Source organism: Marmota marmota, unplaced genomic scaffold (assembly GCF_001458135.2).
Source record: "Marmota marmota marmota unplaced genomic scaffold, marMar, whole genome shotgun sequence".
NCBI lineage: Eukaryota > Metazoa > Chordata > Mammalia > Rodentia > Sciuridae > Marmota > Marmota marmota.
In genome coordinates this window covers 52,614,068-52,629,355 of record NW_026000026.1, presented here as the reverse complement: position 1 = coordinate 52,629,355, position 15,288 = coordinate 52,614,068, and the positions used below count along the sequence as shown (strand labels likewise).

At 30.7% G+C, this 15,288-nt stretch overlaps 1 protein-coding gene across 17 annotated transcripts in view; it reads left to right on the top strand.

Moving 5' to 3' along the window:
- Positions 1 to 15,288, top strand: part of Fam172a (family with sequence similarity 172 member A) — a 456,628-nt gene that overhangs the window by 209,483 nt on the left and 231,857 nt on the right. For all 17 annotated transcript variants that reach the window (XM_048811402.1, XM_048811412.1, XM_048811403.1 and 14 more), the window contains one exon: positions 7,930 to 8,148. In XM_048811402.1, the coding sequence (XP_048667359.1) occupies positions 7,930 to 8,148 (219 nt within the window). The remainder of the gene's footprint in view (positions 1 to 7,929; positions 8,149 to 15,288) is intronic.

Sequence of the window (15,288 nt, the reverse complement as noted above, 5' to 3'; positions counted from 1 at the left end):
GAAAAATTAAGTTGTGATTATAAATTAGTAAGCGGTCATTTTTTTTTCAAACAAAGTTCCTTACCTTCATGTTTCAGATTCTTAATGATATTTTTTCTTGAATATGCATATTATGATGCAAAATTTTAAGTCATTATGAATTTTCATGTTTTATATGTACCAAAGGGTCACAGATGGTGAAAAGATTTGTTACCATGAGGTAGTATAGCATTTTGTGATTATAAAATTAATCTGTCTCTAAATCTGTTTAAAGAGTTTTTGCCATCTAATGAGCAATATAAATTATTAATATTTTCATGTTCTTGGGGACATTCACAGCCATAATTTTACCAACACAGCTGTTTGACCCAGTGACATCATGTTTTGCATATTTTTGCATTTTAATGAGCTACTCATTTAAAAGGTTACAAAGAAACCATAACTCATAAGTAATTAAATTATTTAGCAGAAGAAGTATGAGAAGGTCTTCTGACATAGGTCACTGTGGGAAGGGAAATTCATAGCTGTACTCAGTTGCACCTGTTTGTTAGGAAGTAGATATGTATAGAAACTTTTCTCTTACATCATTAAATGCTGTTATTTGTTAAAATATCTGAATGTGTACAATGTGACATGCATACACACAAACACATATCCCCAAACAGTGCATTCTTTGCTATGCAATAAGTCTAAATACTAGTAACACAATTAAAATCATAGCTTACCATTTTGGGTTATTCAGCCTTGAGAATTAGGCAAGAGGAGTTTTAGAAATTATATCATTATGCCTTTCTCCTTTTTTTTCTTCTCATATTCCTCTCTTAAAAAATAAAATAGCTTCATATAGACATTTTAAGGATTTATTTTTGATTCTGATTTGGAATGTTCTACTAAATGGAAATTTTTTAAATGAGAAGTAACTCTTTAGTATTATGTCCCCCTATACTCTTAATTATACCTAACAGAAAGTTTGGAAGATAGTAGCTGCTTATTAAATATTTATTATCTGAAATCAGTGATTAATGAATTATTAACTCATTGAATAGTTGGAATTCTTTATTATGTTCTCATTCTTACAAATGGACTCTATGACCACAATCAAAGCATTGATATATTATTGAAAAAACAGCAAAAATATTTTGAAATATGATATTTTAATTGAAAGAAACAAGAAACAGAAAGGTGACATGTTTTAAGATAGAGTTATTTATGTCAATAATTGGTAACAGGTTTTACCAGTAACTTATATATCACATGTTTATATGATATATAATTGGATCAGAGTGAAAAGGTTTGAAACACCTTGCACCTTCTGGAGGAGTTTGATAGCTATGATATTTATATAATTTCATGACAAATTTTAATAGGAAGGAGAACATTGGATTTTATTCAGCACTCTAAAACATAAAGGCATAACTAACATACAAAACAGTAAAGTTCATAAGATAACTCTAGACATCTGATTGTGCATAGGATCATGTAATAAAGATGTGTTTGTACCGTTCTGTAGATCCATTTAGGGATTTTGATCTGCCATTGACTGGGCACTAGTTACAACTTGTTACTTTTTACTTTAATGGATAAATATATGGGTGTCTTTTTGAATCATCCTATAAAAATGAAAAGCAAAAAATATGAAAAGTCTCATGAAGCTATAGTGTTCAATCATATTCCCATCCATGATAATGAATGCTAATTGTATTTATTTTATAGTTCTATTGTGAATTTATAGAATGCTTCTACAAATAAGTCATTGATAATTCTGAGATAAATTTGTAAAGTTTAAGAATCATAGTGTTCCAAATCTTAGAAGAAGTTAGAAACACAGCAGGTGATATTATGGGTAAGTACAAAGTGAATGTTTTAAAATAAATAGCACTTGGATGACCTGAGATGTCAGAACTGGAGACAAGGGTGTATGTTTGTCAATATATCCTTCATGTTTTACAGACTCCTAAGGGAACAAGGGAAGATACAATTTCACCTTTTCTGTGCCAAAACATTTTAATTATATCTTCTTCCAACTACAGCGGTTCAGTAACCAAGGAGCTGACATTGATGCATGTGTTGATAAAGCTGCAAACATTCAAAATGAGATTAACAAAGATTTTGAGCAAAGGGTGACAGCTAATTTTGCACAGTATTCTGCATCTAATTCAGGCCAGAGTAATAATAGAATATTTTATAACTGTTTTGTTATTCAAAAGGACTTTTATGATGCATTTATGTTTGTGGATATCTTTGTATCATATTCAAGAAATCTGTGTTGTAATCCTGAAACAATATGAAAGGAGGAAAACTCTTATTATAAGTGGTTTTGTTTTTTGTTTTTGTAAATCATACTTCGTCTTTGGATCTCTTTGCCTTACCTTAATTAATATTGAGCACACTAGCTATAAAAGGTATAGAGATGGCAAACATGTAGTTTCTGATTTTGCATAATAGCATAAATAAAATGGCCAAGAAGAGTTATATTAAATTTATTTAATTAATAAAACTGTAGTTTCTTTATGTTCTTGAGCTCCTTTGAGCACATTTCAGTGTATTTCTTTTCTACTCTCTATTTGAAGGCAGCTGACAGTCTTCTTTCACTTTTTGTTTGTGAAATTTTCTCTCTCTCTCTCTCTCTCTCTCTCTCTCTCTCTCTCTCTCTCTCTCTCTCTCCACTCACTTCTCCATCTGCTTTCACTTTTGTTTGCTTGGGCCGTCTCTCATCCCAACTTGATAATGAGGAATGCAGTGTGACCCTGACCTCTATCAGCCCATGCATGACCTTCTGACTCTACCATATAACCTTTGACCTTCTCTTTGACAGCTTGATTAATTACCCTGTGTTATGATTTATGAGTAAGTGCTATGTAAAAATAATAGACAACAGGTGGTCCTCTGAAAACTTTTTGTGGCATGTTTTCTTTTAGTGACTAACTTGATGAGCTATTTGAAGTTGGAAACTTAACTGGGACAATATATGTTGATTCATATTATGGTATTTTTATAGAACACAGCATTAGAATTCAGGAAGCTGCCAGTTGAAGTATGGTCCTGATGAACATTTTGTAAAATATTAGTAGGGTGCTATTACTTAAATGCATGTTGAGAAGCACAAAACAGAGTCAGATGACATTTCAGGCATTTCAGTCCCAGGTCACGTCTTGAGAAAATTGCTGAAATAATGGAGGGGACATTTTCCAAGCAGAGCTACAGCTCCAACAGCTATGTTTACTTTAACGCTTCACTAGTGACTTCTGATTGGTTGTCATGACCTCATCTCACTGTTGCACCTAGGATGTTGCAACAGTGACATATACATACCTTCTTGTGAACAAGGTGTATTATACATACATACATCTTTCAGAAAAGATGAATGGACAGTGGTTTATCCATTTTAACCATGAGTAGAAGTAGTTTATAGATAAAACACTTTTGAGTTTCATTTCCCTGAAGGATAAGCACCTATTTTCTTTCAAATTAAGCAGAAAGGATGCTGAACTTGAAAAAATATGATTGATAAATCTGTATAAAATGATCTCTTAGAGACCTTTGTTTGATGGCCAAAATGGATAGTTTTGTAGGTCAAAGAATTCTACTGTGGCCCCTGACCTCTCTGATCACATGTAGCTTGCCGTATTGGCAGGTTAATATGCAGAGTTCAGTACTTTCATCAGATTTTTATTTAGCCAATCACAAGAGATTTAAAAAGATGTAGATTTGTCCTTATTTTCCATTCTTCTTATAATTGGGAAATTAATTTGGATAATCTTTAGTTTTCCCAAGGTATCATTTATGGTCAAAAGTACATTCTGGTTTTGGTCAAGTATTTTAACATTTTATACTTTTTACAAAGTATTCTTGTTAAGTACATTTCTATACCGATTTGATGTGTCTAGCAGTATTTCTTCTTTTGGTTCTTTGTGTTTGGCCTTACCTGTCTGCAAGACTTTTCTAATCTGACCCAACATTTGATTGAACTGTAAATGAAGTATAATTTATTAGTAAATACATTTATAGTATATTAAAGAAGGCCCAGAGGCCTGTGTATTTTATTTAAATCACAAGTGCTGAATAAAATGCCACATCTAGCAATGAACATTTGAGGGTTTCTGATTAAGATACCATAGTTAAGACCCTATAAACACAGGTTTGAAAATGAAACTAGTTATAGCTACAAAGTATAGAAAATGGAATGAGATGAATAAACCTTACTTTTACTAATGTCTTTCCTCTTGATCCCCTTCCTGATCTTCTGCTAAACTGTATGATGAAACCTAAATTAACAACTTGATGTATGCTTTGTCACTTGAAATGTTAGATATTAGAATTTGAGTAGATCATTATAAAAGATGCCAGAGTTTTATTTATTTAACTGTAAGATGTTAGATAATCAGCTTTATCATTTCAGATACTCAGAAAAACCTCTTCTGTTATCTTTACCAAGACAAAATATAAATTTCATGAGAAATTTAGCATGCTTACAAAATAATTAAATATAAAAGGGAAACTTCAGTATAAAATGTTTGATTCTAAGCCCAAGTTATGGAGCCTTTTTTAATGCAGTAGAAATGCCTAAGTATTTTCTAATATACTGGATGCCTGATTGTATAATAATTTTTAAAAACTATGGATAAAGGTCACATTAGCCGCCTTTTTACTTGTTTCATTGTGTACTGATAGAATTATTGAAAACAGAATTTTAACAATGATATGTATTCTGATTTTTAAAGATATTGTGTTCTATTTAAAACAGTTAAATTTAACTACTGATATTTTGTTTCTGCTTTATCTAATTTCTTTTGCCTGTGTAGTTTCCATATATTAGTTGACATTGCAAAAACCATTGTAGCTTATATAAAGGGTTTTTTAGACACGGTATATGACTTGAGCAAAGAAGGAAGTTTTACTGTGTATCTGTGATTAGAGAATTGAGGTAGGATAGTTTATTTTGCTGCACTTGCTTTCTCCCATTCATTGTAAAGTGGTTGTGAATGGTCTCTGTGAATATCACATCAATTAATTTATCAGTAAAATCTTAGATGAAAATGGTAGCTTTTTACAGAATGGCAATTAAATTCTCAATAAAAATATTAAGAACCAACTCTTATTTCTGCAAAAAGTATTCCTGTTTTTCAGTTGTTACTTTAATCAAACTGGCAGTTCGAAGTATCTAAAGGATAAAATATTTTCTAAATAATTTAGGTGTATAAAGAGAAACTTTCACTGTTGAAATTTAAATGAAAAAATTCTTTAATTGATTTATATAGTGGTGGTTTAAAAATAGAATCATTTTTCTTCTGCTGATGCCTCAGTGAAAAATTGACATTATGTCTTTATAAAATTGAACAAATGAGTCATGTAATTTTCAGTTACATAATCAATAATTTAGACAAATACTACTTCTTTGATGATTTATGTGTGTTTATTTTTTATATTTACTTAAATAGGACACATCAAATTTCAGAGACTATTTAAAATCAAATAGGTACAATAGTTTTTCAGTCTATGGTCTCTACATTTGAAGTAAAAAACTCCTTCTTAAATAAGCATATATTATGAAAATATTATTTCTAATATTTAAATTATAAATTGGGATAATTGTCTTATAATTCTAGTAATTAAAACTTTGTTCAAAGAGTTTGTCTTTTGTCTGAAAGTCATTCATACTGCAAAGATGATGCTTATTAATTAAAGTCCCACTTTATTTCTTTGAGTTTGTAATTTTTCATATTATCATTAGGCTATAGTATAGCATTATTTTCATCTCTATATAAGATTCTATTTGGAGCTTGCTAACTCTGACATGTCTGAATATGAGAGACTGTGTGTGTGTGTGTGTTTAAAGTTCAATCCACTCAGAGAAGGCAGGGAAGAAACATGACAGGAGACCACTTACTCACGGTACAGAATCTAGTAAGGAGGCAATTTTCTTTTTGGCCTGTGGTGACCTTTTTTGACTATGTTCCCTACACCAGAGACAGTGTACTGAATGCCTCTATTTCACCCTGTTTAGCAGAGTGCAACAGTGTTCTTTAACTTACTTTTGGTGGGAGGAGAAGTTATAGCTGAAATTTGAGAAGGGCGTGAAAAGTGGTAAGAGACACAAGGAAGAGAGGGGTAGGAACTTCCTTCAAATGTGATTTTAATAACTAGTCAAGTGTGTCCAACTGTTGAAAATCACCAAATGACAATCTGTCTACCTGACAGTGATCACAATGAATTACAAGACTTTTGAATTAGCTATACAGATTAGAATAAAGCAGGAACAGATAAAATATCTTTTGTTGGTAAAACTTTTGACTTGCTGCTAAGAAAATAAAAATAAAAAAAAACTGTTGTGGTTTCATGAAAATTGTTTCATTTAATAAATTTGTAAAGCATTTATAAACCCTTCCTGAAAGAGGCATTATCTCAAAAGTTTTTTTTAACATCTGCAGAAGAATGTATTTGTAAATCATTTTGGTATGTATCATTAAGTAGTTTTTAATATATAAGATGGCTATATCTTAATTTATAGTCTTGTCACCTTAGTGATTTGAAACTTCCAAACTAGTCATGGTTTTTGTGGCACTAATATCATATGATTGGGGTGAAAATTGAAACACTTCCAATGAAGTTTGTAAGTAGTTTGTTAAATCAACTATATAAAAGGCCAATGAAGTACAGAAGTATAGCATATTTTAAGATAAGAAAATTGAGTCTATGCTAATATTGGCTTATTCATACTGCTATAAGTTTTGTAAGGATCATTTTCTTATGATTGGTGCTGCAAAAAGTTAAATCTTAACGTAAGATTATATAATTGTAGTTTTGGAAAAATATGCTGTTTTAGTAAGCAGGAAGGTTTTATAAGCTTAATTTTCTATAACATGTTTTTTTTATCAGAACATATAACATCTTTTAAGTATAAATTTAGGGGATTTTACAAGGACATAGTTGGAACACCCACAATACAGAATTGGATGGAAAGGACATATATATTCTAGCTTCAAAAATTTGCATTGCACATGCTTGTCAGTTGTTATTGTTTATCCTTCTCTGTTTTCTCATGGTTAGGTTATTCCATCAGATATAAGATAAATATCAAAAGTTTTCTTAATTATAACTGAAAAAATGTTTCCTTGCTAGAAATAAATTAGACAGGCAAACGTATGTTTTACAAGCTTGAAAAAAATCCTGAGTAGCTCAATAGAATGTATTTTTAAACTCTGAAACTTAACTTGTAGTTTCCTGGTACTGGTTCTTAATAAAATTTGTTTGCTTGAAAAACAAACAAACAAATAAATTTACAGGTTAAAGAGGTGCTTCCATATATTATAGTAAGACATTGGTTTATTTTGTTTTGTGATGTGTGGGTCCTCCTGAGAGAAAAGTAATACATAAAATCTGAGGTGCTCAAGTAGATATTTTATGTTTCTGATAATTTAGATGTGTAAATAGTAGAATGTTAGATCAGATTTATTCCTTTTTAATTAACTGTTTAATTTTATTTTACTGTCTGGACAAATTTAAAATGCTCATTAAAGGGCAATTTTAAAGGAAAAAACTCCTAGGAAATGTAACATGAATTGTAAACTTTAATTTCCAAAAGGTTATTGTCTCAAAACATGTATTGTAAATATTAATATGGTTTGAAAGTATATTTGTGGTTTAATAATTAATTTCAATCATTTTTGAGGTTCTGGGAGATCCAAATTACCTTTTAATTTAAGATATATGATTTTTATGTTACCATTATGTCTTTTTGTTCTTAGAGATAATATGTTTATTTACACACATAATGAAGACAATTTCAAATGATAATTTCAAATTTGGAAAAATTAAACCATAATCTTTCCTAAAGGAATATTTTAGTTGATGTACAACTATATTAAATTACTTAGTCTAAGATTTTAGCAGCTTTTTATGAATTGAAATAGATTCTAAGATTAAATTATGCTACTGTTCATTTCAAAATAGGAAGGATATGGAGTAATAGTACTGAATCCCAATGAAAACTATATTGAAGTAGAAAAGCCGAAGATGCATGTACAATCATCTTCTGATAGTTCAGATGAACCAGCAGAAAAACGGGAAAGAAAAGATAAAGTCTGTAAAGAAACAAAGAAGCGACGTGATTTCTATGAGAAGTATCGTAACCCCCAAAGAGAAAAAGAAATGATGCAATTGTATATAAGAGTAAGTAAGAGAATTACTTTCCTTCATTATTTCCTTTATTTTATTTTTATCTTATTTCATATGAGTTATTTTGTTATTTGTCTTCTCCATGGTTATCTACTTACATGAAATATTTTCTATTTTTTATTTAATATTACAGAATACATTCTTAGTGTGACATTTTACAGAAGTTGCAAATGATGTTTATTTTGTGTGATAAGCTTCTTCTGCTATTTCTTTTGTGTGATAACGTTCTTTTACGACATTTTCTAAAATAATATTTTGTGGTATATATAGAAGCAAGAAAACTTTCCAATTCAGCTCCCAAACATGCTGTTTCTTTAAGGTATTATGCCATTATGTTTTCCATGTAGGCTAATCATTCTAAAACATTGGCTGAATTAATAATGCATTGCACAAAACAATCTTCATCATTGGTGGTAAGTGTTACTAGATAATGCTTTGTTTTCCTATGAACAACTATCTATCCATAGTGTCTCAGCCTAACTTCTGAATGCAGATAGGGAGAAAAGAGTAATTAATATATTAATAAATATTTAAGCTAGAATAGTTTAGGGAACTCTTGTCCTTTGCTCTTGTCTTCCCAGTGAGCCCTTGCACTTTGTAATGGTAGCAGCATGAGACTGTGATAGCAGTGCTGCCCAAGGATATCTAATATAGGGGACACAAACAATTGTATTTGCACTTTGGCATATTCTTCATGATGTACATACTGTGCTTTATATGGATAAGACAAATTTGTGTTACTTTCAAGGCCCTTATTATGGATGCTAGAAGTTTAACACTAAAGCATATCAAAATGATACTAGGTGAAGTGAAATAGTGAATTGGTGTTTTCTTCAAAAGTAAGGAATTCAAAATATTTAAAGATAGCCAAATTTTCATTTTGCAAATTATATTATAGGACAGTAGCAATATTTCAGAATACTCAATTTAAGTTACTTTTTCATTTATTTTAAAAGATCATAAGTAAAATATTTCATAATATTTTTAAGAGGAAATACATTGCCTTCTAAATTTTCATTTTCTTTATCCTACCTATAATTAATTGCACAATCACTGTTCTTTTTGGAATTGTGTTTCAAGCATTCAGGCATCTGATTATAGGTCATCAGTCTACTGAATGATTTGGGAAAGTAGTATATAAATTTTCATGATTCCCCAAAATGTGTCCTTACCAAGAATACCTAAAATGCTTCATGTGATAAACAAGGGTTAAGCAGACTACAGTATTTAAACTTTTAAAAATCACATCACTATTTAATGATTTGAAAAACAAAAATAAGGAATCATTAAGTAGCCTGTTTGTTCTAAAGTAACTGTATTGACCCTTTTCCTTGCTTATGACTGCATCAGGGTCATTATGTTACCTTTTCCTCCATCAGTTATCCTATGGTTTCTACTCTGTCATTCAGTCCATCTTATGGTAAAGTTAGTTAAATTTTTTGAAAAATTGCCTCTGATACCCACATTCTAGAGATGAATTTCATAAGGTTTTTGAAGCATACAAACCAAATAGAGTATTGGCTTGTCTATGTAAAAATGCAAAGAAAAAACGATTTAGTATGTTAAGGCTTTTACTTTTTCTTAAATAATTTCTTGCCTATTATATGTACAGATTGATTAGGAATGTATCTCAGATATCTGCCTGTAGATTTTTTCCATTCTATTTTCTTTTTATCATGTCACCGTGACTTTGGTTATTTTCTTTTGTTCTCTTGTATGTGAATTTTCTTGATCCTGTTTTTTCACATCTGGTTCATTTATCCCTGCATCTGTTTTTTTCATAACACCAAAGGAAAAGTCTTTTTATGTTGCTTCAGTAAGACCTGCTGTCTTAACCAGGCACTGTGGTACAACCCTGTTATCCCAGAGACTCTGGAGGCTGAGGCAAGAAGATTGCAAGTTCAAAGCCAGACTTAGCAACTTAGTGAGGCCTCAGCAACTTACTAAGACCCTGTCTCAAAAATAAAAAAATAAAAAGGGCTGTGGATATGGCTCAGTGGTTAAGCACCACTAGGTTCAATTCCCAGTACCCAAAACAAAGAAACAAACAAACAACCGTCTCTTTCCTTTTGCCTTTTTTCTTTAATTCTTTTTTTTCTCTTCTACACTTCCATCATTTTTATTTCTTTTATTTATATCTTTATGCTTCTTTCTTTCTTATGAGCGCATTTTGCTCATCAGTTCAGATTCACACTGGAAGCACTAAAAGATAAAAATAAACTCATGTAGATAACACAACTTTGTATATGATAGTCTTAGCTAATGAACTGTATTTCTTAATGTAAACATCCTGGCTGTTAAAATCTCCTGGGATTGTTCAGAATAGCATAGGAATGATGAAACTTTTCAAACATACTTCTAGATAGTAAGGCTTGGTTCTATAGAGGAAAAGAGAAGAATAGTTCATCTTGTATGAAGTGCATTAATTCTAAGGAGATTTTGATCCATTCCAAAAATAGACTTCTTCCCTCTACATATTTTTATGTATCCAATATTCACATTTTTTAAGACTGAGAGTATAGTATATGATAGAGAGAAATTAAGTTTTATTTATATACTTCTTAATCATTTACATTTTGAAACTGTCATCTGTTCTTTACAATAGCTTAATAGGTAAGTAGATCAGATCTACTTTATCCTTATTTTATAATTAAGGAAATTGATACAGGGATGTCTGTCCAGGATTACATAGCTAGTAAACGGTAGAACTAAGTATTAAAACTAGGATTCTAAGTACTGAAGATATTTGTACCCTTTCCTCTTTACTACATTGTTCTATCAGTTGAAAACAAAGTATATATCTGAAATATGAAAATTAAACCATATATGAGAAAAGTATGATATGATATAGTAACATCTGATTATTATATATACTTTTTTGCGGAGATACCAGGGGTTGAATTCAGGGGCACTCAACCACTGAGCCACACCCCCAGCCCTATTTTGTATTTTATTTAGAGACAAGGTCTCACTGAGTTGCTTAGTGCCTCATTTTTGTTGAGACTGGCTTTGAATAGACTTTTGACCAGCTATCATTTAATAGATATAACATATATTCTCTCCCTAATATTGAGTCAGATTTATAGGTGAGGAGACTATACGTCAAAAACTGTTAGTAATTTTCCCAAGGTCACATAGTTCCATGTGGGCGGGTACTAGTCTGTTTTGCTCCATACTTTATCCTCTGAACCTAGAATAGAATCTTCACGAACACTTAAAGAATGGAGCTTTCACAGTAAATTTAAATAAGGAGGGAGAGACAGGTTTTAAAAATCAAACCACTACACTAGTATGGCAATATGTAAATCAATGGATGTGTAACTGATGTGATTCTGCAATCTGTATACGGGGTAAAAATGGGAGTTCATAACCCACTTGAATCAAAGTGTGAAATATGATATATCAAGAACTATGTAATGTTTTTTTATATGATATGTCAAGAAATTTGTAATGTTTTGAACAACCCACAATAAAAAATTAAAAAAAAAAGAACTATGTAATGTTTTGAACAACCAACAATAAAAATTTAAAAAAAAAATTAAAATAGACAATAAAAATTGAAGTCAATAAAAAAAATCAAACCACTACTCCTTTTTTTGTTATACATTCTCTATTATTTAAGAATGCTGCCTGATTTTCTATGAGAAAATATTCAAACAAACAGAAGCAAGCAAACAAAAATCGCTACATTATTGTTCTCCAACCCAATCATTAGACCAACATTATGTGCCAAAAATTACCATAGTCAGTTTCATGAATTAATGTAATCAATATGCTGATATTTGACACCTTGACTAGTCTATGCATTTTCATCTGTATATATAAAAGTAGAAATCTTGTTTTCCTTTTTAGCTTTACCATCGCCACTTAAATCATGGATCAAAATGGAATGTTTCATTCTTACCCAATGCTTTTTCTCTTTTATGCATTCGCTGTCCTCTGCTCGTGCTTTGTGCTTTATGATATCTGTAACTTTTTTCCCTGTTCTTTCCCCAATCCAATTTCTTCATTTTGTAGTGCCCTGCTGAAATACCACTTTTTCCTCTCACTATAGCCAATGAACTAATCCTTTCTTAGACTCATGGAATTGTAATTAGTTATCTTATGAAGGGTTTATCATGAGCCATCTTGAGTTATCTTACATTTTTGTTTTGTAATTTTTTTAATATTACCAATTTACCTTTTCTTGTGTAAGTTTTATTTTAAAGCCTATAAAGATGCTTTTTGAAGTTTACAAATATCTAACATGCCAAGACATACACAGTTGGAGATATCCATAATTCCATTACCTAGTAGCTAACTTCATTTTGAGCTTTTTGAAATTTTTTTATTTAAAGTTTTTTATTGGTACATATTATGCCAAATAGTGGGTTATAATGTGGCATATCATACATACGTATAACCTAATTTTATCAGTTTTGCTGCCTAGTACTTCCTCTTGTTCTTCTCTCTCCTCCCATGATCTCATATCTTATGATCCTACCTACCATCTTCTACTTTAAAGATCTCTCCTTTTATTGTCATTAAATAGCTTTTTTACCTTTTTCCCCCCTCTAGCTTCAACATATAACACTTGTCATTCTGTGTCTGTCTTGTTTAATTTAATATGATGTTCTCCAGTTCCCTCCATTTTCCTGCAAATGACATCATTTTATTCTTCTTTATTGCAATAAATGTAATACATCACATAAATTTGTAAAGGACACAAATCAAGTGATCATCCCTATATATGCAGAAAAGGCTTTTGTTAAAATTCAACACCCATTCATGATAAAAACTCTGAAGAAACTAGAGATAAAAAGAACTTGCCTCAGCATCATAAATGACAAACCCTCTAAAGACAACACTATACTGAATGGGAAAAACTTAGAGCATTTCTTCTGAAATCAGGAGCAAGACAAGGATGTCTTGCTTTCACCATTTCTTCAATACAATACTTGAGGTTTTAACAGAGCAATTAGACAAGAGAAAAAATAAAAGGAATGCAAATAGGAAGAAACCAAATTATTAATTTTTATAGATGATAACATCCTGAACTTAGAAGGATTTCAAGGGTCCACTACAAGACTTCTAGATCTGATAAACAAATTCAGGAAGGTGACAAAATACAAAATCAACATAGAAATCAATAGCTTTTCTATATACCAATAAGGAAAACACTGAGAAAAGAAATTAGGAAAACAATTTCATTCACAATAGTCTCAGAAAAAGGAAAAAAAACACTGAAAAAATAAATAAAAGAAGCCATTTGAAGATCGACCTCCCAATTTATCCTTTCTACTAGATGTCCCTGTAACCCTCTAGATCTTTGAGTATATTTGCTTTATATATTTTAGAATTGATGTCAATCCTTAATGACAGCACACATGAACCACTTTTGCAATAATTTAGGGCATATTGTCAGGAAGCGACGAAATGATACTAAATGCATTTACTAGAATTTAATTTCTTGGAAGGAAGAAGACTAGACAACTAGACTAGCAACATAGGAAAGAAGGGATTATATAAATATCATAAGATGATGCAAACTCAAGGAAAAAAACAGTTAATAGAAATTTATAAAATATTAGGTAGACTATGGACAAAAGTGACTTGATGCTGATCTACATGACTTTGGGTTGGAGCTATTTTAATATCTCTTTCTTAGGGTTATACTTGGTGGTGAATGGTGCTAGTGGGAAGTAAAGAAGAAGGTTAGATCTAGCATGTGAAAATAGAAGCAAAAACAGATGCTGGGCATGGGCATGGGAGGAGTTACATGGATATAGGAAAAAAAAGTCCAAATATGGAGGAGGCATTTACTGAACAGGAATCTTGGCTAATCCTGGCATTGCACATTGAAGATTCTCAAATATTTGTGAATTGATTGCTTGTTGATATCCATCAAACATCTTATTCCTTAATATTCAAGATATTGATGTTGCCTAGTTTTCTAATTCATTTTTAAGCATTGATTTTAATTTTTGCAATTGTTCAGATGCAGCTAGCTCTGATAAACCAAAGCTTTCTTTTTTAAAGAAATGTTTCTGATATTCTGATTTGGGTATAGTCACTGTATTAGTGAGGGCTGATAAATGTCATCCTGTCTTTTCTGGACTTCTTCTCTTACATGCTGATGCCCCTGGAGTCATTTTAATGTTGTTTTTTAGCAACCAAATTCAATTTATTTGTATTATGAACAATGATTTTTTTAATCTCTCTAAACATTTTTTAATTTCCTAGTACAGGTGGAGTATTCCTTATCTGAAATGCTCGGAACCAGAAATGTTGAAAATTTTGGAGTTTTTCAGATTTTGGAATATTTGTTCAGACTTTACCAATTGAGCATCTTTACTGCCAAAATCTTAAATATCTCAAAATGTAAAACTTTTTGATCACCAATAAACTATGTATTGAACTATTTGAATTGTATTTGAAAAGCATTTTTCTTTTTCTTTTTTTATATAGTATAGCTGGCCTCCTTTCTGATTTATACAAATTATCTAGTATACCCCGGCAGATGTAAAATACAAGTCTTAAACTTTAAGATTAGTAAAGTTTAATTTTATTTTACTTACTAAACGATTATAAATAGAAATGACTAGTGGATTATGTAGCACATTTCTGATGCATTAGAAGCAGAGCATGAGAGATCAAAGAACTTACTCTTTCATGTGGCAACTTTCCTTAACTATGAAATAATGTACTTTCTGGCATATATTAATGCTTATTAAGGGGATTGATTTGGTCTAGGCAATAAACATCATGTCAGACATGCCTGGCAGGAAAACCTGCTTAATATGTTTTGTAATAAGATGGAATTTTTTGTTCTCAAAAACATCTGCCATCTGAATTTAAGAGTGAAGACAGAAAATGTCATCAATTTAGTGGTAATCCTATAAATTTAGTTTCTTTTTGAGCAACATATCAAGATACAAAAAATTCTCCGTGTTAACCTCCACTGGTTATAGTACTTTGTAAAATGATGAAACAAAAACATTTTATTTTTATATAATGTGTTAATTAATTCATAATGAATTTTAATATTTCAACTGATAAAATTTTAACAAGCATCTTGCCAACAGATCATTTTTTAAAGCATCTGTTTTTTAATGTGTTGGGTTGAGAACTGAGTCAAATGGCTAAATATGTACA